This window comes from Macrotis lagotis, chromosome 1 (assembly GCF_037893015.1).
Source record: "Macrotis lagotis isolate mMagLag1 chromosome 1, bilby.v1.9.chrom.fasta, whole genome shotgun sequence".
Classification (NCBI taxonomy): Eukaryota; Metazoa; Chordata; class Mammalia; order Peramelemorphia; family Peramelidae; genus Macrotis; species Macrotis lagotis.
The window spans coordinates 740,081,997-740,107,615 of record NC_133658.1 but is presented as its reverse complement, the minus strand read 5'-3'; the positions used below and the strand labels follow the sequence as shown (position 1 = coordinate 740,107,615).

The window sequence follows — 25,619 nt, the reverse complement described above, 5'->3', positions numbered from 1 at the left end:
ATAGGTGATAGAAGAGAGGAAGATCAAGGGAGAGGGTACTCAGATTCAACACACTTTTGGACAGGGCCAGGATGAAAGGAGAGAGAGAGAGAGAGAGAGAGAGAGAGAGAGAGAGAGAGAGAGAGAGAGAGAAGAATAAATGAGAGTGGGGAGAAATGGAGTGAAGGTACAGCTAGTAATAGCAACTGTGGGGAAAATATTGAAGCAACTTCTCTTGTGGACTACAAAGCACCTCACCCCAGAGAGCCATTGAAATCTGAACACAGACTGAAGTACATTTCTCTCTCTCTCTTTCTCGAAGTTTCTCATCTTCTTGGGGGGGGAGGGGGTTTATGTTTACTTTTATAACCCATTCAATTTACATCAATGTATAGCATGGAAACAATGTAGAGACATTAGACAACCTTCTGTGGGAGGGGGGAGGGAAGGGGTAGGGGAAAAAACCTTCCAAAAATGATAGGCAGATACTACTATTGTATATAATTGGAAAACAAACAAATAAAAAAATAAGAATTAGGAAAATGGAAGCTAATGATTCCACAAGAAATCAAGAAACAATAAAACAAAATGAAAAAATACCAGAAAATGTGAACTATCTCTATGGGAAAACAACTGACCTGTAAAACAGATAGAGAAGAGATACTTTAAGAATTACTGCAGGGGCGGCTTAGGTGGGTGCAGTGGATAGAGCACCAGCCCTGGAGTCAGTACCTGAGTTCAAATTCGGCCTCAGACACTTAATAATTACCTAGCTGTATGGCCTTGGGCAAGCCACTTAACCCCATTTGCCTTGCAAAAACCTAAAAAAAAAGAATTACTGCATTATCTGAAAGCCATGATCAAAGAAGAGTCTAGAAGTCATATTTCAGTTAATTATAAAGGAAAATTGCCCTGAAATCTTAGAGTAAAATAGAAACTGAAGGAATTCACTGATCACCACCTAAAAAAGATCCCAAAATGAAAACTTCAAGGAATATTATAGCCAAATTCTAGATTTAAGGTCAAAGAGAAAATTCTTCAATGTGGGGCAGCTAGGTGGAGTAGTTGATAGAGCACTGGTCCTGGAATCAGGAGGACCTGAGTTCAAATTTGGCCTCAAACACTTAATAATTACCTTGCTGTGTGACCTTGAGCAAGTCACTTAACCCCACTGCCTTGCCAAAAAAAAAGAAAATACTTCAATGTGCCAGATATAAACAATTTAAAATATCATAGAGTCATAGTCTAGATTAGTGGTTTCCACATAAAGGAATGGAGGGCTTGCAATATGATAGTCTAGAAGGCAAAGAAGGTAGGATTAAAACCAAGAATAATCTACCCAACAAAATTGAGTATAATATGGGGAAAAATGGATATTTAATGAAAAAAGAGGACTATCAAACATTCTGATGAAAAGGAAGGAAAAAAGCTGAACAGAAAAACTGACATTCAAACATAAAATTCAAGGGAATCAGTAAAGTTAAATTGTTTACATTCTTATATGGGAAGATGATACAAGCAACTCTTAAGAACTTTATCATTATGTAAAGTTTAAATAGGGCATGGATATGAGTAAATTATATTGGAATTACCTTTATTTTATTTTTTTTTAGGTTTTTGCAAGGCAAATGGGGTTAAGTGGCTTGCCCAAGGTCACACAGCTAGGTAATTATTAAGTGTCTGAGATCAGATTTGAACCCAGGTCCTCCTGACTCCAGGGCCAGTGCTCTACCACTGCGCCACCTAGCTGCCCCTGGAATTATTTTTAGAAAAAAATGAAAGGAGAAAAAAGATACACTGGAAGAAGGTATAAAGGGAGAGGTAGAATGGGGAAAATTTTCTCACATAAAAGAAGCAGGCAAAGGAAGAACTTTTATAATGGAGGTGGTGGCAGTAGACAGTGCTTGAACCTCATTCATCAGAATCAGTTCAAAGAAGGAAATACATATATATATATATATATATATATATATATATATATATATATTCAGAAATGTAACTTATCCAATAGGGAAATAGGAGGGGAAGGGATAAAGAAAGGGTAGGATGATTAAAAGAGGGTGGATTGAGAAAAGGAAAAGTGTTAGAAGCCAAATAGACTTTTACAGAGAGACAGGATTTTGTGTGTGTGGAAAAGATAAGGGGAATTAAAGGAAATACACAGTTCACCCCCAAAACAGAAGCATATAGAATAGATTAGAAACAAGAGATATACTTAAAATAGAGAGAGTTAAAATAAAGGGCTACAGCAGATCTAATATGCTTCAGCTGAACTGAAATAAAAAGCCAAGGGTAGTAATCATGATCTCAGACAAACAAAAGCAAAATAGACCTACTTAAAAGATATAATCAGGAAAACTTCCATTTTGCTAAAAAGTATCAGAGGCAATGAAGTAATATCAATTGTTTTACAGCAAGTTTCTCTATAAAGGCCTTATTCCTCACATATATTTATAAACTGAGTATAAAACTGAGTCAAATTTATAAAAAGAGCCATTCTCTAATTGATAAATGGTCAAAGGCTATAGTTTTCAGAATAATTGAAGCTATGAAAAAAGCTCTAAAACACTTTTGATTACAGAAATACAAGTAAAAGAAACTCTGAGGTACCACCTCAGAAATGATAAATGTTGGACGAGGGAAAATGTGAACTTATCCAATCATTCTGGAAAACAGTCTGGAACCATATCCAAAGGCTATATAACTGTGTATAGCCTTTGACTCAACAATACCACTACTAGGTCTCAAGGAGGAGGTCAAAGGAAAAGGATATATATGTATGAAAATATTTATGGTACCTCTTTTTGAGGTGGCAAAGAGTTGGAAATTGAGGGAATACTAAGTTGTGACACATGATTGTGATATACTATTGTGTTATAGGAAATGATAATGAGGGAGGTGGTTTCAGAAAAAAAAAACCCATTGCAAGACCTATATGAATTAATAAAAAGAAAAATAAGAACCAGGAGATCACTGTGTACAGAACTATAATATTGTAATGATGATCAATAGTGAAAGACTTGACTACTCTGATCAATACAATATCCAAGTTAATTCCAAAGGACTCATGATGAAAAATTCTGTCTACCTCCAGTGAGTGATGAATACTGAGTGCAAAGTGAAATAAAATTTTCTCACTTTCTTTTTTTCTATTTTTCCATGTGGTTAATGTGGAAATATGCTTTGCATCATTTCTCATTTATAAGCAATATAATTTTGCTTGCCTTCTCAATGGGTGGGAGAGGGTCAGAGAGAGGAAGAGAATTTGGAACTCAAAATTTAAAAAGAATACTAAAAATAAATAAATGATAAATTAAATAGTTCATGTGATAGCAAAGGACTAATTTTACTAATGGGGCAATGATCTTACATTCCTTTAAAAATGTTTAACCTTTCTTGTATCATAGAGACCTTTGGCAATCTAGTGAACCCTATGGACTCCTTCCCAGAATGACATTTTTAAAATAATAAAATAGGATTACAAAGGAAACCAATTATATTGAAACACCTATGTACACACATGTACACATATTCACACATTTTTTCTTGTTCATCGAAATTCATGGACCACCTAAAACTATCCACAAGATCCCTTTGGTGTCGGTGAATTCCAGGATAAGACCCACTCCTTTAAAGTAACTGAAACATTTATGAAACATTTAACTCCTTTGACACAGAAACAATGAGACAAGGTTCACTATTTTCCATTTATGCCTGAGAAGTAAGGACAACTGACCAATTACCTAAATTTTGAGCCTTCTAAATAAATGATTTGTGGGCTTATTGAAGATTTTTGCTTATCATACATACATAAAACTTTCTATCATGTTTCACTATTTAGCGATTAATTTCCCATATCTATTGATTATTTTATCCTTCCTCAACACTATATAACTGACTTGAAGTTTGAAGTGGTTTGAAGCTGGAAAGGTGGTGGCAAAATCACTGAGGTTAGCATTATCTTCAGCTCTTGCTCTCTTCCTTGGTTTAATGAAACTTTCTTCACAAAAGGGTCTATGTTGTTTTTCCTTTGTATCCTCAGGGTCTAGCACAGTGCCTTGCATGTAATAGATGCTTAATACAGGTTTGTAGAATTAAATTATGTGGCTAAGTGGTGAAGTGGATAAAGGGCTTAAAGTCTTCTTGAATTTAAATCTAACCTCAGATCCTTACTAGTAAGTCCCTTAATCCCATTTGTCTCAAGTTTCCTCATCTGTAAAATGAGTTGGAGAAGGAAATGGCAAACTACTCCAGTATCTTTGTCAAGAAAACCCTTAATAGAGTCACAAAGAGTAGGATATGACTGAAAAAACCCAAAAAGAATTAATCTTCTCTATCAATTATTGTACTGAGATTTAGAGGTGGCTGACATTTATTTAATGACTGAGGCACACATACCATTCTCCCTCATGCAACTGCAAAGATGTTTGACAAGGGAAAACCTGTATGTGTAGGGCATCTGCTTGCTTTTCAAGAATTTAGCAGTAGGCCTAGATAAATAACTACAAAGTAAGGTAATAACTGTTAAATGTCATTATTAGTACACACAATGTTTGTTATAAGGATTTGTAGGAAGGCAAAAAAACCCCCACTTCATTCTGGAACCATTAGGGAACATTTCTTAAGTACAGGATTTTCAAGGATGGGTGGAATTTTGATAGTATCCATTTCTAGTCATGACACTTAGGAGAGCAAAGAGTGAGATTGGTCCATTAGGGAAATCAGAAAGCAGATGCTTCTAATTAATCCATTACAACAAATGACAGTAAGCTCATTGCAACCACACAGGTACTCTTCTCTTGACATTCCTTATTTTCTGTCTTGCTGTTTGACTTTGATTTTTATAAACAAACAAAAAATCTATATCAAAAACAATGTTACATGGAAATAATCTTTTTGTATTTTTTTAACCTTTTGTATTATTCTGGCTAAGTCACTGCCAAACTCAGCTACAGAACAATTACTGTCCTCATTTCCCCAATGATCTGTTGTCATATCCTTGGGTTATGGTACATTGTGATACCTAAATTAGAACTCATGAAGATTCTTGGCTGTTCTTTACTGAATCATATTTGGAGAGAGACTGTTGTTGTTTGTCTTTTGTGCTTGAAGAAGACCATGATATGTGAGTTGGATTTAAGGGAGGGGGATGCTGTGTAAAGTCACCAGCCTCACTTTCTCCAGAGTCATCTGGGTCCAGTGGCAAGATATGAATCAGGATAAATGGGGATAGACTTAAGACCAGTTAAGACAGTGCAAACTGCTTGTACATCTTGTGCATACTTTCATCTCCAAGATGGTGGATCTTCTGACAGTAGCTTCTGACAGCTCTGATACTGTCTGTCTGTCAGTTAATAGTACTATTAGAGAAAAAAATGTGATGATAGAGTAACAGGATCATAAAAACTGATCTGAAAGGATCTCAGAAGTCAGCTCCTCATTTTTTAGATTAAGAAATTGAGTCAGATAATGAATAAGATTGGAGAAGAGTTGCCATCTTAATGGACATTGAGACTATTAGAAGCCTCGTGATGGTCTGTACATTGGTTATATTAGAGCCCCTCAGTTTTAATACCTGGGCCCATGATTACCTGGATACCAACTCTGACCCAATCCAAAATGTGCAATCGTACAAGTACATATCAGAGGTTGAAGCTCTCAAAAAAAAGCCAGGGTCAACAATCAGTAACCATGCCTTGTCAATTCTACCTCCACAGCATCTCAATCCAGTCTTCTCTTGTGCTGATTTTTTCCCTTGGCTTCTGTGTTACTAATTTATCCCATTTCTCTTTTTATCTGACTGATGGATCCTTCTATATTTCTTTTACTGGATCATCATTTCTCATCATTTATTGTGTGTGTGTGTGTGTGTGTGTGTGTGTGTGTGTGTGTGTGTACCCCAAGGCTCTGTCCTAGGCTTTCCCTCCCTTCTCTTTCACTTCACACTCCCTTAAGAGATTTTATCAGTTCCCATGTATTCAATTTTCTCTATGCTGATGAGGTCTGTATCCATACATCCATCCTGATCTCTCTGCTGAGTTGTAGCCCAGCACTGATAATAGTTTGCTGAACCTCTTCAAAGAAACAAATCTTTGAAGGCTCTTTGTTGCCTCTAGAATAAAACAACATTCTCAGGCAATATTTAAAGCCTTTCACAATCTGGTTTCTCAATTTCCAGTCTGACCTCATATTTCTGCTCTTTATGACCTGTTTTAGTCAAACTGGTTTATTATTTAATATACTGCTATTAATTATATGAATCCATTAATTATTAATTGTATGTATTATTATACATGCATATGAATTGGATTTTAGTGAAGGGATGAGTGATGTGAATCAGGATGACTAGAGATAGCCCTGGCTAAGTGGCAGTCAGGGTTAAGTGACTTCCCCAAAGGCATACTACTAGTAAATGTATGGATTTGAACTCAGGTTCTCCTGACTTCAGAGTTAGCTCTCTACCCACTGCACCATCTTGTAAACACACTTGTGCAAAGTCACAGAAGAAGGAGATGGGATATCCTTATAAAACCTATGTTTGCAACACATTTTCTTTCTCATTTCTGCTTCATAGAATCCCTTCCTTTATTTAAACCTGATTTCAAATAACACCTCCTGCTTCCTCATTCCTCTAGTCTAGTTCTTTTGATCTAAATTACTTTGAATTGACTTATTTGTGTATATGTTGTATCACTCTACTAGAAGATGAACTTGAGGGAGAGAATTTTTGTTTTAATCATGAGGGTCTAGCAGAATGCCTTGCACAATAGGCTGCTTGTTAAATGTCTGCTGAATTTAATTTAACTGAGTTACATTGTTAATATGTGATAAAGATAGGATCTGAACATGGGTTTCAGATGTCAAATTTGGCTATCTTTTTGTTACATCACTACTACAAGGTAGTGGGGAGATGATTTAAAGTGCTATGTAATATAAGTTATTTTTCATTTAAAGCGATTAATATACACATAAAGAATAGATAGATTTCCAAGTAAATAGAAAGATTTCAAAGTAAAAGTATTTTTCAAGGCAACTAGGTATTCATTGAAATTAATCAAGTTATTTATATAAAATATAAAGAATATAAAATACCAAGTATATTCAGAACAAAACAATTTAAAATGTTTTCAAATTACTTTCATCACATAATCTTTTCCTATTTACTGATTTCTGAAAGCCTAGAAAATATTCATTCTAAAAATTATTTTTCCCTAATACACGTTAAATCAATTGTTAAACCTTAAATTTTTTAAATTTTTTTTTAAATTTCAAATTCTATCCCTCCTTTCCTCTCAAAACTAATGTCCCCCCCCCCCCCAATCTTTCTTGAGCTCTCTATGGCATTTTAAATCGTTAACTACCTAGATACTTTCTCCTCTTTGGGTTTTTGTAACTGGTCTATCCTGTTTTTCTTCCTAACAGAATGACACTATTCAGTCTCCTCTGCTTTATGATCATTCATATCTCAACTCCTAGTTGTGGAACAGTTATGTGGCACAGTGGACTGAATAGCCTGGAGTCAGGAAGACTCATCTTTCTGAGTTCAAATATGGCTTACACTTAACCCCATTTGCTTTAGTCTCTTCATCTGTACTATAAGCTGAAAGTGGTGTTAAGTGACTTGCCCTGGGTCACACAGTTAGGTAATTATTAAGTGTCTGATGTCCAAATTTGAACTCAGGTCCTCCTGATTCCAGGGTCGGCACTATCCACTGTTCCACTTAGCTGCCCCTACACCGATATCTTTGCCAAGAAACCCTAAATGGAGTCATGAAGAGTTGAATAAGACTGAAAAACAACGAGAAAAAAATCAATTCTCTATCCTGGAACACCTTCTCTTCTTTTTATACATTATCAATAAGTGACTTCATCAGTTTCCACAAATTTAATTATCATCTCTTTGCAGATGATTCTCAGATCTTTTAATCTAACCCCAGTCTCTCAACTCAGCTCTATCCAGTTAGATCAATTGGCAGTAGATATTTTGAATTTAACATGCCATCACATTATTTCTGTTGATGGTGTAACCATCTTTCCACATTACCCACATTAACAACCTCATTCTAATTCTGGTCCATTTCACATATTTGACTGTAGTTTCCATCCCTATAATATCTCTTGCATATATGTTGCTCTCTCTTTACTTCATCTTAATAAGACTCCTTGGTTCAATCGCTTCCCAATCCAATATGTTCTCCACTCAACTGCTAAAGTGATTTTTCCAAAAGCACAAGTTTGATCATATAATTTCTTTATTCAATAAACCCCAGTGGCTTCCAATCAAGTAACCTTTAGGATCATACTAGATTCTTTAACATTCCAGTTTTTTCAAATTACCCTAGTCCTCTTTATTCATTCTACAGTAGAGTCAATCTGGCCTTTTTATTATTCCTCATTCACAATACTCATCTCCTGTGTGTATCTTTTTAGTGGCTTTCTGGAATGCTTTGAACCCATTCTTGCATCACTCCTGACTCTTGGAATCCCTAGTTGTTTTTTCCCCCCAAGATTTAACCCAAGTACTATGTTCTAGATAAGTCTTTTCCTACTTTCTCTAGCCTTCCTTCTCTCTTCTCATCTAAAACAATCATCAGTTTTGAATATAATTATGTCTATATATGTTTATTTCCCCAACCAAATGTAAGCTCCTTGTGGGCATCCTCCATTCAGATACCAAAGTGATTTCCTAAAGTGCAGGTTTAACCCTGACATCCCTCTTCTCAATATACTCCTTTATCACTTCCAGAGTCAAATAAAAAAAATTACCATTTGGCATTCCAAGCCCTTTGTAACCTAGTCTTTATACCTTGATTTCAGCTATGTATTCTTTAATCCAGTAACACCAGTCCTGTGGCCGTTCTACAAACAAGACACTCCATTTCTTAGTTTTGGGGGTATTTTCTCTGACTCCTTCATGTCTAGGATAGTCAAAAGTAGTCAAGTTCCAATGCAGAAACATTTCTTATGATATATAGTAATTAATCAGAAGTCATTTCCTTCTCCTAAGAGTTTTTTTTTGAGGCATTTAGGATTACATTACTTTTATAGGCTCACCTAGCTATTAAGTGTCTGAGGCTGGTTTGAATTTAAGTCCTTCTGACTCCAAGGCTGGCGATCTATTCACTGCACCTAGCAGCTCCTTTCCCAGGGGCTCTTGAAAATTTTTTCTTTAAAATTTCAAGTTGTGAACTATGAAAAATGCTTTCCTTTGATGTGTAATTTTAAATAACAATTTAAAAATGGGGAAGGGGTGTGACATTTAATTTACAAACTGAAAGTACTGAATACTTTTCAGTAACTGTTCTTTTTATAAATGCCCCAAGTTTCAGTCTTCTCAAAGCTTTATCAAAGGATAGATGCTTAGAATAGTATTGCTGAACCAAACTGTTTATATAAACCCTATCTTTAGACTGTATGATGTTATTTTGACACTGCCATATCTCTATATTTATTCAGGCTTTTATAATTAAGTCAGTGCTTCAAAGGAACATGCTGGAATTTTCCTTCAAAAGAAAAAAGAATTCACCTTGAGAAAGGACATGTTCTTTTTTTTTTTCCCCTTAAAGGTGAGCTGTCTTTTTGGCACAAAGCCTCGAAGTGTTACCAATGCAATCTAGCAATCTGGCAATTCTTTATGTTGCCATATTCCCTTAAGAATTAGATGAAAGTTATTTTCTGCTTTTTTCATTGCAGCAAATGGATGAAATACTTTGATCATTCAAAAAGAATTAGAGTTTTCCTTTTAGGCATTAAATATGACAAAGCATATTTAATTTATTCCTTTCTTATAAACACTGTATATTTTCAGAAAAATTAAAGTTTTAATATAGAGATCAAGTAAAAACTTTTAATTCAACTTTTTAAAAATCTTAAATTTTTTTAATGTAAGGTGAGAGGGTTAAGTGACTTGCCCAAGGTCACACATCTAGGCAATTATTAAGTGTCTGAGGCTGGATTTAAATTCAGGTCCTCCTTACTCCAGGGTCAGTGGAGTATCTAATCTACTGAGCCACCTAGCTGCCCCTTAATTCAACTTTAAAATAAGAGATAGTAACTTTTCAGAAAAAATACATTAACTTAAAATGTGTCAAAAATGTGAACTAGAATTTTCATTCTAATTTAGGTGAAACTTAAATCACACAAGATCAGATTTTTTTAAAAAAGTAGAATTCTATTTATGTACTTAACTGTGTCGAACCTCCCACTTCATAATAGGAGCCTTTTAGAAAAGATAAAAAAATCTTGTCTTCCTTCCTTTCTGTTTATTAATAAAACTACTGCTTTCATCATCTCAGTCCCAGATTATTGTACTAGACTCCAAACTAGACTTCCTACAACCAGTCTTGTCTACTACATGCTATCTTGCACAAAAATATTATTCTGAAAACATGTAGGCATTCCACCTTCTGGTCACATAGCCTTTTACATCTTCCCATCTATTCTAATAAATATTCTGTTTGGATTCATTATGATCTGTTGCTTGATCTTGAGTTATCACAAATTTTTCCAGATCATCCTTCCCACACTGACTTCACCTGTTTCTACAGGCAGCCCTGTTTCCATGATCTATCACTTTAATTGAATAACTTTCTCTCTGACCTCATCTACTTCCAGATCCTTTTCCCTAGGAACATAACCTTAGGATCAAGTTTCTGTTCTCATACTGCTGAACTTTGTGGAAGCAGGTCACAAAATTTGGCCAGTTTTATCTACTGCTATCTGACAATTGTTATGCTTTAATTTTGCAAACTAGCTAAATCATTCTCCATAGCATCTATTCCAAACATTTTTCCTCTTCTGCAAACATTTCCCCTAACTGCCTACTACTCCATAAGAATATAGCAGTATATTAGGCCTCATTGAAGAGCTTTCAGTTTTAGAGTTGATAATGAATTTTTGGAGATCACAAAGTGCAGGAGAGCAGCTGGGTGGGAAATGATGAGGTGAATACTTTGGGCAGCTCCTTAAATATAACAGATCTGGGAGGAACTCTCCCATATACACCTTTGCTGTCTCTCCCCATCTCCCCCCCCTTTGTCCCTGCCCCAAATCTCTTTAACTAGGAGGGAAGGGCTTCAGAGGAAGTAGGTATTGAAAACAACCTAATATTTTGTAAGATGAAATCAACTTAAATTTGCATCTCCTCTGCCCCTCTTCTCTCTCTGGCTGGAGAAGGGTGGTCTTTGGAGAACTATTTCCAGGACTGAGGGCACCCAGACATTCACTATGTCATTTTCTATGTAGATCCTCTCCTGGACTTAATGATCTCCAGGAATTAATTTTTCCAAGATTTAAGCAGCAATCAATTTTACAACTCACAGCTCCTCTGATCATTTTTAAGCCCCTATTGTAAGACCTCCTCATACCCCTTAACAAGGTACTCTATTTAACTCTTTCTGGTTCTTTTTATATACTGTCTTCATCTTTATCCACCCCATTAGATTTTAAGATTCTTGAGGGAAGGGATTGTCATGCTCCCTTTTTTTTGTATCATCAGTACTTTGAACAGTGACAGAAGGCACTTAAATGTTTATTGATTCTGATTGACTCAAAATTCACTTAGATCTAGATCAAGATCAAGATCAGGAGATTCTTTAACTTTTTTTCCTATTCTTTATCCCACTTACTCTGTTCTTTTACTTTCTGGTCTCTGAAGAGCTATCCCTATCATTCACTATGGCAAATCCCACTTTTTATAGGAAGTTTATTCAGGAATCATTTCTTTTTTCCTTATACACAAGATCTCCAATGCATACAATTCCTTATGCTATGCCCCCAAACATGCCCACAATTCCTTAACATTAAGAAATTCTCTCTAACCTAATATATTTACCATCACTTCACTCCATCTTTTTTCCTGCCAGACAAATTTGACTTTTTAATCATCTAGTCTGTACTCTTTCTATCCACAAAATTCTACTTTAGCTCTTTATCAAAGATCACTGTTTTTTTTTTTGGGGGGGGTTGCAAGGCGAATGGGGTTAAGTGGCATGTCCAAGGCCACACAGCTAGGCAATCATTAAGTGCCTGAGGCCACATTTGAACTCAGGTTTACCTGACTCCAGGGCCAGTGCTCTATCCACTGCACCACCTAGCTGCCCCTCAAAGATCACTGTTTTTTACCAAAAAAAAAAAATTACTGACCTTTCTGCACCAGTGAGTGTTAATTTACTCTTTTTTTTTTTTACTGGATATTCTCCCCCTCTGCCTAGAAATTGTCTTGGACCCTTTTTAATAACTAATTTTTTTCTGTCTTCCCTGGCTATTTCTCTTTACAAATTTGAAAGATAGGTTATTTACTAAGGCTTTATTATCAGCCTTCTTTTTTTCTTATAAAACTCTCTCCTTTAGCAATCTCATTTATTTTCAGGTCTTCAACTATCACTTATGGACTGAAGATTTCCAAATCTGTGTTTTCAGCTCTTATCTGTCTTCTAAGTTCCAAACCCACATATGCAGTCATAAACAGGAACTCTCCACATGGATTTCTAGGCAGCAGTACAAATTTAATGGCTAATACTGACATTGCTGTTTTTCCCCTCAACATTATTCTGACTTTACTAGTTCAGTCAGTCATATATGAAATCTTTAAGTTATTTCTGACTCTGTGTTCTCCTTCATTTCTCACAGCAATCAATTATCAAGGTCTGTTAATTCTACCTCTGAAAGATATTCAATATTCATCCCCTTTCCTATATTTTCATTGTGATCATCCCAGTATAAATTTTAGTGATTACCAGATTAGATAATGCAACAGCTCTCCTAACTAGAGAGTTGATAAGAGTAGAATAGAAGGCCTGTTGAAAGCAGCGAGGGCCTAGATGAGGGCTATATATCAAAAAAACTTTCAATTTAAAAAATAAGTTAACTAAATATCATTCTGCTCGTTTTATCTTTGAGGTTCTCTATATTTTAAGATTCTTAAAGGAAATATTAGAAACTAAATTAAAATTTAAAAAGATTTTTCATAATTCTGCATTCATGCAATCATCCCCCTGAAACAAAATTCTTTTCATTCAAGGTCCAGTTCAGTTTGTTCCTTTATCCTATTATGGCTCTCAGCTGAAAGTATTCTTTCACCTTAATTTTCTTATTCTGCCTCTATTTGAAACCCAATTCTGATTACTCATCAAGGAATGAATATGACTTTGGGTTAGGCAAGTGAAACACAAGATATGGCAAGTCCTACCAAACTAGAAAGGTCTTGTGCATTGGGATGATGATGGACATCTACGCTGAGGAATAGCCTAGCTAGGTTCTTAAGAGGCTCATCATCAGGTTGGTTGAAGATATATATATATATTTTTTGCTAATAAGTTTGGAAGATTGTCTACTAAGTTCTGAAAAGGTATAATCTATGTTAATAAAGTGACAGAAGAAATTATATGTACTTAAAGAATTAGATTATTTCAGATATTGAAGTATTAGAGTATTTCAAAATTCTGAACATATAAAATGATAAATATTTTTGATGATAAAATGATAAAAATATATATAAACAAAAATTTGAAAGGACAACTAAAAATACTGATAATATTATCTAGATAAGTTTCAATGTTTTAACTTCTGATTAGATTTATCTATTTTATTTCATTGACTGCATTTCATATGCAAATACAGGAATAATGTGTTTTAGTCAAACTCCCAATATGGCAGATTACATGATACTAAGTAGGTAAGTCCTAGGAAATTTCTGGAGGACACAAAATTTACTTGCCATGGGTCTCTTGATAAGTGTATCAGAGGTAGGACTTGAACCCTATTCTTCTTTATTTCAAATCTTGTATTCTGCTTATCATTTTATATGATAGTGATTTCATTGATAAAGGGCACATCTGCACTTGATCTTAGCCAAAAGGCCGAGAAGCAATTAAAGGGCACATCTAAATGAGGAAACTCTACTAATGTAAGCTAGGATCTCTGTAATTCATATTGGTGTGATGTTGTCAAGGTAATTCAAGGGATTCAAAAACTCAATAAATCTAGTAGCTTTTTTTGGGGGTGAATTAATTGTTTGACCCAATATAACCTGTAAATGATAATATACATTTTTTAATTCTATTTTTTTAAAATCTGATTCCAGTTTCAATTGGCAGTACTGTGGCAGCAAGGTGGCCAACTGGTCATGTATGTGTATGACATTTTTGATCTAAAAGTTGTCTAGAGTAGAGGTGTCTATTGGCCATTCTGGTCATTCCTGACTGCTCTGCATCAGATCAAAATGTAATTGGGTAATATTTAACAAAATAGATAAAAAACAATAAAATATAGGTATGTAAATACATTTTATTTCTAATAAAGGTGATCTGAAGGGATTTTTATGTACAGCCTAGGGTATTGGAAGGTGCCCTACTGAAGATCCCAATGCTAGTTAGTCAGACATCAACCTTGAACTTTAAGGTAGGCTTTTCTCATTATACCATTGTACCAATCATTTTATGGACAATTTAAATTGAGGTAAATATGGTGAGGTTACCCTCTGTGAGATGGCAAAGGTCAGAAAGAAAGTGATCCAAGAGCAACAGTTTCTGAAACATGAAATGGATAGACCGTGGAATCAAGGCTTCTGTGGAGACAGATTAAGTTAAGTGTGGGAAGGATGGTTTAGAAAAAAAGTGACACATCAAGGTTAAGTGTTAGGTCATACTAAATTCAAAGAGAAGATTTATTAGAGTAGTCTGAGAGAAGAAAAAGGCTATGTGGCCAGAGGGTGGAATTCCAGCATATTTTAATAAAAAAAAAATGCCAGTTCTATGTAGCATAGTATGTATTAAAAAAAGACTAGGTAGGCTAGTTTGAGGTTACCACAATAGTTTGGGGATGAGACAATGAGGGCCATAATTAGAGTGATTTTACTAGGAAATAGAAAAGAAGGGTTATAAGAAAACTTTGAAAATATGAAAATACATTAAATAGTACATAAAAAAGCATCATATAAAGTGAAAAATGATATACATATTCTTTATAATCTTTAATAATAAAATTACCAAGCTTATTTACAGTTAGCCACTGGGAGGCAGGATCTTCAAGCCTTTACATATCTAGAACTTAGTACATACCAAGAAGTTTATTTTTATTTTCAAATAATTAAGAATATAATAGCATAGGATGGAGCCAAGATGGTAGAGTAAAGGCAGGGACTTGCCTGAGTTCTCTCCTAAACCACTCCAAGTACCTTTAAATAATGATTCTAAACAAATTCTAGAGCAGTTAAAACACTCAAAAATATGGAGTAAGACAATTTCCCAGCCCAAAACAACTTAAAAAGTTGGCAGGAAAGGTCTGTTGCACCAAGATTAGAGAGGAGTACAGTCCAGCACAGCCGTACCAGGGCAGACCCAGTCCCAAGTAAATCAGAAACAGGTCTTGGGATTGAATGAATCTGCAATGGGAACAGCTGCATATGCAGTTCTTAGCCTAAAGACAGTAAGGAATTCAAAAAACTGGTTAGAAAGAGATAATATGGATCTCTTTGTAGCCCTGAGGCAGGACTCCATTGCAAGGCCCATACTCAGATCCATATTGCAATCCTAAATGGTAGTCCTAAAGTAAGGAGGAACACTGGCACACTAGAGCTTGAGCAGAGCAACTTGGACTCTTATCACAGTCCCTCAAAGACAACAGCACAGGTCAGGAGAGAAGTAAACACTTATCCTCAGACCACACCATCTTAAAAAAATTGAAAACTTGTTAAGTCCCTAGAGGTATCTCTGAAAACAACTGCACAAAACACCTAAAGCTTGAAAAAGTGAGCCCACTACCCTGGAAGTAGAACCCTACTTTAAAAAACAGTTAAAAGTCAAGTAAATAGACTAGGAAAATAACAAATAACAGAAAAAAATTCTGACCATAGACTATGACGACACAGGTAATAATAATTTTATTTTTTTTGGTATAGATTCATGATTACAATTGCACTTCTGAGTATTTTGGTACTGGAATAGAACCAAGTTAATATATTAATTAGGCAGAATTTTAATCTGAAGCAATCAATTGAAGCAATTCGGTTATATAGTTCTTGAGAATAAGGTCCTTATCTTATTTATTATCTTTGCATCTCCCCCTTTAATTATTTAAATGCTTCCTATATGGTAGACATTTAATAAGTCTTTCTGAGTAAATGATTATAAAATGGTTTTCTCTTACAAGTGGCCTTGTAAGTCATATTGCAGAATTACCCTATTAACTTGTATAAAAATCTAAAATAGAATTTAAAAAAAATCAATTAATCTGAATTGATTTTGCTAGTCATGAAATTGTGTATTATTTTCAATGATCTCAAATTTCCCTTTGATTAAAAAAAAGCACACATCTCTTAAATATAAATGTTCTATTGATATATGACTGTGAATAACAGAATATCATGATTTATATAGCAATGAAATAGGAAATGTCCCTAGGGGTAATAGAGAGATATATAAAGTGGGATATTTTCAATGTCTTGTATGCAAGAAATAACTTAAAAGATAGTATCATTAATGACCAGAAAAGTGTTTTGGCAGATAATGTAGTAAGAATGAGGAACATCTCAGGTCTTCAGTGGTGTAGTAGTAATAGCGTTCATAAAATATTTTTTAATAATAATGTTTGTCCTTCATTTTCTTTTCTGTTTTTTAGGAAGATTTTATTTGAGTTTTACAATTTCCCCCCCATTCTTGCTTCCTCCACCCCCTACAGAAGGCATTGTTAGCCTTTACATTGTTTCCATGTTATACATTGATCTCAGTTTAATGTGATGAGAGAGAAATCATATCCTTAAGGAAGAAAAATAAAGTATGAGATAGTAAAATTACATAATAACGGTTTTTTTTTTCTAATTTGAAGGTAATAGTCTTTGGTCTTTGTTCAAAGTCCATAATTCTTTCTCTAGATACAGATGGTATTCTCCATTGTAGACAGCTCAAAATTGTCCCTGGTTGTAGCACAGATGGAATGAGCAAGTTCATCAAGGTTGATCGTCGCCCCCATGTTGCTGTTAGGGTGTACAATGTTTTACTGGTTCTGCTCATCTTGCTCAGCATCAGTTCATGCAAATCCTTCCAAGCTTCCCTGAATTCCCATCCCTCCTGATTTCTAATAGAACAATAGTGTTCCATGACATGCATATACCACAGTTTGTTGTCATTCCCCAATTGAAGGACATTCACTTAATTTCCAAGTCTTTGCCTCCACAAACAGGGCTGCTATAAATATTTTTATACAAGTCATGTTTTTTACCCTTTTTCAGAATCTCTTCAGGGTATAAACCCAGTAGTGGTATTGCTGATCAAAAGCTATGCACATTTTTGTTGCCCTTTGGGTATAATTCCAAACTGTTCTCCAGAAAGGTTGGATGAGTTCACAGCGCCACCAACAATGTTATTAGTGTCCCAGATTTCCCACATTCCTTCCAACATTGATCACTGTCCTGGTCATATTGGCCAGTCTGAGAAGTATGAGGTGGTATATCAGAGATGTTTTAATTTGCATTTCTCTAATAAGTAGTGATTTGGAGCAATTTTTCATATAACTGGATTGCTTTGTTCTAAAATATTAAAAATACAATAGAAGCCTGTCTGTAGAGAATTTAGGGGTGGGACCAAAAAAAAGGAATTAAATTGATGAGGGCATCAAAAGATTGTGATTTGTACCTACAAGGATAAGATCATATATTCATTAAAGAATTCAATTACCAGGCAATTAGAAAGAAGGGATCTGTATAACAAAGATTTCTGTATCTTAGGAAATGGTCTATAGTGATCAGTTAAGAGTAAATTTTTTTTAATAATATAGCTCTCTGAATTCCTTATAAGAAGTAATGCTATAATAAGTGATTTTTCAGTTTAATTAATTTTAGAATTTGGGATAATTTTGATATAGCTTGAAGTTTATTTTTATGCTATCTATAATTATAAAATTAATTTGCTAAACAAATTGATTGTAGGGAACATTTAAAAATAATTCTACTTAAGATGAACTTTTAATGTAGCTTTCATAAAAATACATAAAACAATGTTCTGACTGCAGTATGATGGTTTCATAGACTATACCTGAAAGAGGTCTAGGTATCAAAGCAATTTCCTAAGGGTGCCTGAGAGGAGGAGGCTCAGATCAGAAATGGAGCAGGTCATTATCATGGTGATCTAGCCTGTATGAGACAAGAAGAAGCAAACTAAGAAGCCTCAAAGCCCAACTTTATCTATGTCTCTCTTTCCATCTCTATCTTTCTATAGGGAATAGAAAAGTATATAACTGTATTCTTATATATTTATATATATAGAAAAGTATATATCTGTATTTTTAAAAAAATTAAGTTAATTTCCCCCCAGTTTATATATATATATATATAGACTGGATTTGAATTTGGGTCTTCCTAACTCCAGGGCTGGTGCTCTATCCACTGCTCCACATAGCAGCCCCCAAAACAAATTTTAATATTTACTTTTTTAAAATTTATTTTTATTAAAGATATTATTTGAGTTTTAAAATTTCCCCCCCAATCTTGCTTTCCTCCCCCACCCCCTAATATTTGCTTTTAAAACTCTGAGTTCCTAATTCTCTCCTTTCTTCCCATCCTACTCCCCCTCACTGAGAAAGCAAGTTATTTTGATATAGATTAAAAATGTTGCAGTCATGTAAAACATTTCCATAAGTCATGTTGTGAAAATAAGCATAATCCCCCTGCCCCCTGGCCCTCCCAAAAAAGAAATCTCAAGGAAAATGAAGTTAAAAATAAGCATGCTTCAGTCTGTATTCAGATACTATCAGTTCTTTCTTTGTGGATGGATAGTATTTTTTATTATAAATCCTTAAGAGTTGTCTTGAGTCACAGCATTGCTGAGAAAAGCTAAGTCATTCACAGCTGATCAACCTGTAATATTGTTGTTACTCCAGGTTTTACTGAGAGCATAATGCTCATCATTACTTTTGGCATAATATCATTCCATCATAATCATATACCACAATTTGTTCAGTCATTCCCCAACTGATGGATCCCCTCAATTTCCAATTCCTTGCCAACAGAAAAGAGCTGCTATAATTATCCTTAAAAGCATAGGTCCTTTTCCTTCCTGTTTTTCATCTCTTCTGAAATATAGACCTGGTAGTGTCATTGCTACTAGATCAAGGGGTAGGCATGTTTTTTTTTTTAATAGCCTTTTGGGCAAAGTTCCAAATTGATCTGCAGAATTGTTGAATCATTTCACAACTTCTCCAACAAGTGCATTAGTATCTCATTTTCCCTATATCTCTCCCCTAACTTTTGTCATTTTCTTTCTGTTTTAATAGCCAATCAGGCAATACCTCAAAATTATTCTAATTTTCATTTCTCCAATCAATAGTAAACTGGAACATTAAGAAAATTTTTTTAATTTTAATTTATTTTAGGCAATGGGATTAAGTGACTTGCCCAAAGTCACAAAGCTAGGCAATTATAAAGTGACTGAGACTGGATTTGAACTCAGGTCTCCCTGATTCCAGGGCCAGCTGCCCCAGAATATTTTTTTTAAATATGACCATACATAGCATTTTTAACTTCCTTTGAAAACTGTTTATGTTTTTTGATAATTTATCAATTGGGGAATGGTTCTTATTTTTTATAAATTTGACTTAGAGAAAATTGTTTCATTATTTTTCCAGTTACTATTGCTAACTCTATTTCCCTCTAATCTATTCCCATCACCCCCCCCCATTCTATTCTATTCTCTCTCTCTCTCTCTCTCTTCATCCTATTCCTATTCAAAAGTGTTTTGTATCTGACTACCTCCCTCCTACAATGCTCTCTTCTATCACCTCCCTCTCCACTTCCCCATCCCTCTTTTCCCCCCTCCTTCCCATCCCACTTTCCTCTATGGTAAGAGAGAGAGATTTCTATACCCAATTAAGTGTATGTTATTCTGTCTCCAAGTCAATTCTGATGAGAGTGAGGCTCACTCACTTCTCAAGTTCCCTCTCTCCCATTCCACTGCTAAAGCTTTTTCTTGCCTCTTTTATGTGAAATGACTTGCCCATTCTACCTTCCCCTTTCCCTCAATATATTCCTTTCAACCCTTAATTCCATCTTTTTAATATATTATCCCTTCAAATTCAACACCCAATAGCACCTTGTCTACATGTGCTCCTTCTAACTGCCTTAATAAATGAGAAAGTTTATATGGCTTATCAGCATCATCTTCCCATGAAGGAATATAAGCAGTTCAATATCATTAAGTCCCTTATGATTTGCCTTTCTTGTTCACCTTTTTATGCTTCTTGAGTCTCACATTTGAAAGTCAAATTTTCTATTTAGCTCTGATCTTTTCGTCAGTAAATTTTTAAAATCCCCTATTTCATTGAATGTCCATCTTTTCCCCTGGAAGAAAATGTTCAATTTTGTTGCATAGTTGATTCTTGTTTGGTTTTTTTTTTTAGGTTTTTGCAAGGCAAATGGGGTTAAGTGGCTTGCCCAAGGCCACACAGCTAGGGAATTATTGTCTGGGACCAGATTTGAACCCAGGTACTCCTGACTCCAGGGGCGGTGCTCTATCCACTGTGCCACCTAGCCGCCCCCCAGTCTAATTTTTAAGATGCTACTTTCTTCAAGTTTTTTTGTGTCTTCTTCACTAAGTTACTGACTCAGTTTTCATGATTTTTCTGCATTATTCTCATTTTTCTTTCCAATATTTCCTCTTCTTCCCTTCAAATCCTTTTTGAACTCTTCCATGGTCTGAGACCAATTCATATTTTTCTTGGAGGCTTTGGCTGTAGAACCTTTGACTTTGTTATCTTCTGAGTGTGTGTGTTTTGATTTTCCCTATCACCATGGTAACTTTCAATGGCCAGATTTTTTTTCTTCAGTTGTTTGCTCGTTTCCCCAATCTATGACTTGATTTTAATTCTTTGTGAAGGAAGGGCTCCGCTTCCAGGGTGAAGGGGAACACTGTTCCAAGTTTTTGGTTTTCTTTTTTTTTTTGCAACTATTTTCAGAGATACTTCTAGTTTTTCTGTCCTTTCAAGGTGGCATGATCTAAGGAGAAGTTTTTACTACTCTCCTGGCCTGTTTTTTTGGTCTGAGGGTAACCATAGCAATCCTTTCTGCCCTAAAACTATGAGGAGGGGCCTAGCCCTTCTGCCGTAACACGATCTATTGTGTTACTCCTCCTCTTCCTGGTACTGCAATCTGGATCTGAGTATGGGCAAAGCAACAGAGTTCTGTGTGATAGTAAGGAGACCCCTAAAATCTCCTCCTGATCCCAGTACCATCTGTGGAGCTAGAGCACCAGAAACAGGTGCCTCTGATGATTCAGTGACCCCAAGAACTGCTCCTGGTCTGCTGGGGTTAGATCTATGTGGCTGAGGCCTATGCTAGATGGTATACCACTCTCATCTTGGTGCAACAGATTTTTCCTGCTGACCTTCAAGGTTCTCCTTGGCAATCTCTGAGTGAAAGGTCCAGAAACCACCACTGCTGGCACTGACTCAACCATACCACTTCCTGTTCCTGTATTGCTGGGGCCAGTTTACTCCCCTCTCACCTGGTGCAAGAGATCCTTCCTGTTGATCTTCTAAGTTGTCTTAGACTAGAAAATTATTTCACTCAATCATTTTGTGGATTTTGCCACTCTAGAATTTGTTTAGAGTCATTTTTAAAAAGTATTTGGAGTAGTTGGGGCAGCTAGGTGGTGCAGTGGATAGAGCACCAGCCCTGGAGTCAGGAGGACCTGAGTTCAAATGTGACCTCAGACACTTAATAATTATCTAGCTCTGTGACCTTAGGCAAGTCACTTAACCCCATTGCTATGCCCCCCCCCCAAGTATTTGGATGGTTTGGGGTGAGCTGGGACGAGTCCCTGTCTTTATACTGCCATCCTGGCTCTACCCTAGACAATTATTCTTTATATCCAAGTCCCATGATCTTTGACTCTCTAAGGAAAAAGGAATGCCTAATCACAATGATTCATTACAGCTAAGAGTCTTTGGTGTTGTCTCTACTTAGGAGCTCAAGCAGTTTGGAAGGATGGCATAGTCATGAGAGTTTGCAACCACCGTATGCTCAAGAAGAACATTAAAGCACAGGAGAAAAGAGTAAGATGGAAGGATAGGAGATTATGGTCAGAACAGATATTAAGAGTTAAGTATTTATGTAGAGAAAACACTTGTGGGTGATGATACAATCAAGAATACCCTTGTGGTTTAGATGGCATTAAAGTGTAGACCATGGGAAATGAGGAGGCTGATGACCTGGGTATCCAGCTGAGGTGACATCATCAAGTTCCGAAGGTAAGGACAGCGATTAAGGTGAAGAACAATACTATGAGCCAGTAACTTAAACTCCCTGAGAAAGGAGGGATAAAGACTTGGAGTCTGGAAGATGATAGCTACTAGGATCTTGAGAGGGCAATAAGTTGGAATGAGTGAACCTCAAAGGAAATGTTGCTAGATGACAGTGGAAGAAGGCACTGAAAATAATAACACTAGTTAATTAATCTGCTTAATTAAGTAGTCATGGTCTCATGTAAAAACTATTGAAACTTAAATCAGCTTGGTTAGACTGGTCCTCAAATGATAGACAAATAACTTGTCACTAAACTTATACTGTTATACCCTTTTTAAAAAGTTTGTTATTGTTTAGTCACTTTTCAGTCTTGTCCAATTCTTTTGCCATTTCCTTCTTTATCTCAATATTCCAGATGAGAAACTGGGGTAAATAGGGTTAAGTGACTTGTCCAGTGTCACATAGCTAGAAAATGTTTGAGAGAGAAATCTGAACTGAGGTCTTTCTGACTTTTGGACCAGATGCTCTATTCATTTTCCCAAATGACTTAGTAGGACCAGCCAAAACTTCCTCCTGCTGGCATGGCCTTTAAGAACCCAAGGTTATTTCCTGGACAGTGTTTTTGCATAAATCCTACAAAGCAGGACCTTCTCAATGAGCCATCTAGCATATATATAAAGTTTCTAAATTATCCTTTAATTAGACAAAATATGTAACTCCTTTATGTAGGAATTTAAAAGAAATAAATAAGCATTACCTTTATCACCAAGATCTCTAAAAAGCGTCGGTCCACATTTTTTCTTTTTTACTTCATCCAGTGCATCATTTATAGTCTTTAAATATACAAGGCAAAATCAGAGAGAATCAGTTAAATTTTTTAAAGTTATATCTATATCTATATATCTTTAAAAAAGGAAAACTTCTGCATACCTGTTTTGTTAGTCGCTTAATTGAGGCTTTATCTGTAGAAGAAAGGAAATATTATTTAAATATGAATGTTATGCAAATTATTTTATTTTTGATCAAATTCTGTTGTTTGAGATTTTCATGGGAAAATATCTCATACCAAATAAAACCTTTTAGGACTGACTTATTATGTGTGTGACTCCCTCCCCCAACCCTCATCATTATCCTCAAGACCTCCTAGGAAACAGAACAAGAGTATTTCAAAAGAATGACGAATAGTCCGTTCAAATAAGGGTAGCAGTTTTTATTAATATTCTTAACATAAAATTATAAGCCAGATACTACTTTTCTGCAAATTACTTTTCAACTTAATCTCTTTCCTATTTCACAGAAATACTATTGTAGAGTAACTTTTGACTCTTGTTTTTTCCTGTACTCTTGTTCAAAACAATTGCCAATTCTTCACAATTATTATATCTTATTAGAAGTTTTTGTGTCCCCAGGTGCAAAAATTAAATTTTAAGTTTTAGAAAAGTAACACTCAAATTTCTGAAATCATACTCTATGCTCCTCATCTTTCTAATTAGTTAAAATCTTTGCTAATATAATTCTTTGTCTAATTCTGCTTCCCATTGCCTTATAAATACGTTTAAATTTACTTATTTTTTAGAATGACATACACTGTTTGACTGACTTTCTTCCTTCTAGCTCCATTATTTCCATTAACCAAGGCTGCTTTCTATTTGGAATCATTGTTTCTCTTACTTTGTTCTATTCTTTTAATTTTTCCCTGACCACCCCTCCCCCATCATCTTGCATGAGCATATGACTAACATATTTTTTCCTTTCTCTCAATTTTTCCATGAATTTCTATTCTCAACCACCTTAAATTCCAGCCCACTTTCCAAATAGGTGACAGAGTCAAAGAAAACAAATGCTTATTTTTTTTTTTGTTATTGTTTAGTCAGTATATCCCTTAAAGCTTTCAAATACATGGCACTAGAACTGGAACTATTATGTTTTTGAATCTATTTATAATCTTCTATCATTCCATCTTTCTATATGTCTTGTAATTCCCCATATCTGTTTTTTCATCCTCACTATGATCTTCATTCTCTCTAATGCATTGCACCTTGGCAGGTCATTACTCACATACTGGCTACACATTCCTTCCTTCCCTATTTTGACTCCTTGGTTAAACAACTCAACTCTACACTGCCCTAGAAACTCAAATTCCTTGTTCCCTAGTCCTATTGCTATTCATAAGTTGATAACCCCAACCATGTCTTACTCCCACCTTCTGCCTCCTTTACCTCGATTCCCATGCTGCTGAACACAACTGAGAGGAAATCATGAAACTGTATTTATCACTACACTCTACCTTATTCTGCTCCACACTCACATCACTAACTGCCTATTCAACATTTTGAGCCAAATATCATTCTGGAGTCATTTTAATCTCAATAGCTTTAAAACTAAACTCACTATCTTTCTCTTTCAACTCACCTTCTTCCATACTTCTCCTTTACTGTTCAAGACATGATCATACATCAGGTCTCTCAGGCTTGCAACTTAAGTGTCATTCCTAATACTATCATCAAAATAGGTACCATATTTCTAGTCAGCTGACTCATTTTGTCATTTCTAAATTCACACATTTTTCTCCCACTTTACCTAGGATGAAACAAACATTACTAAAATCAGTCTCATCATTTTAAAGGCACATGGTCTCATGTCTCCATTACAAAATATCACAAATATGTGGAATATGATAAAGATAAGAATTAAAATTTACCAATGATAAGTAAATCTATTGTTTTAAAATAAATTCTGAAGTTTTACTGGATCAAGGATAAAAGAATGGAAAATATTTAAGTTGTTTTTTAACCTTGTGATGGAATTTTGGCTCATGAAATACATTGAAAGTTTTTCAAAAGTCTCCACCTATTTTAGAGATTAAATCATGTGGTTTTCAATATTTACAGTAGAATCATGAAAACCAGGTACAGGCACTTCTTGTTATAGGCAAAGGGTCATTTTAAGACTTAAAATAAGTCTTTAATTTAACTTCATTTTGTGGGAGATAACAGTGGTCTTTTGACATAAAAAAATTTGACAACAGAAATATTTCCATATTTTCTTACTTTTACATAAATCTATGAAAATCTAGAGCAGTAGTAGAATTATTATATGAAGAGAGCTAAAATAGGCTAGTATATGTATGTTATCAGTTAAATCAGGATTTTTTCATACTACCAAAAGAAGCTTGAAATAAACAAAAGAAAACTCATTGGCAAAGTAAATTAACAAATCAACAACTGTCAAATTTACTGTTCTTTCTAGCTACTAGCACTCATATCTGGGAACAGCCAATTAATACCTCTATAAAAGTGATATCAAAGTAAAAAAAGAGAGATAAAAGTATTATTTCCTCTTCCTTAGAACAAAATGTGGCTTTTGGATTAAGATTCACGTTCCCTGCAATATTCTATTTTAATGGATA

The 25,619-nt window shown here is 35.0% G+C and overlaps 1 protein-coding gene across 1 annotated transcript in view; it reads right to left on the bottom strand.

Annotated features, from left to right (window-relative positions):
- MICU2 (mitochondrial calcium uptake 2) overlaps window positions 1–25,619 on the bottom strand; it is a 170,881-nt gene that overhangs the window by 46,140 nt on the left and 99,122 nt on the right. The window contains exons 3-4 of the mRNA XM_074216219.1: window positions 23,141–23,172; window positions 22,968–23,043 (exon numbers count right to left, since the gene is read on the bottom strand). Coding sequence (XP_074072320.1) covers window positions 22,968–23,043; window positions 23,141–23,172 — 108 coding nt within the window. The remainder of the gene's footprint in view (window positions 1–22,967; window positions 23,044–23,140; window positions 23,173–25,619) is intronic.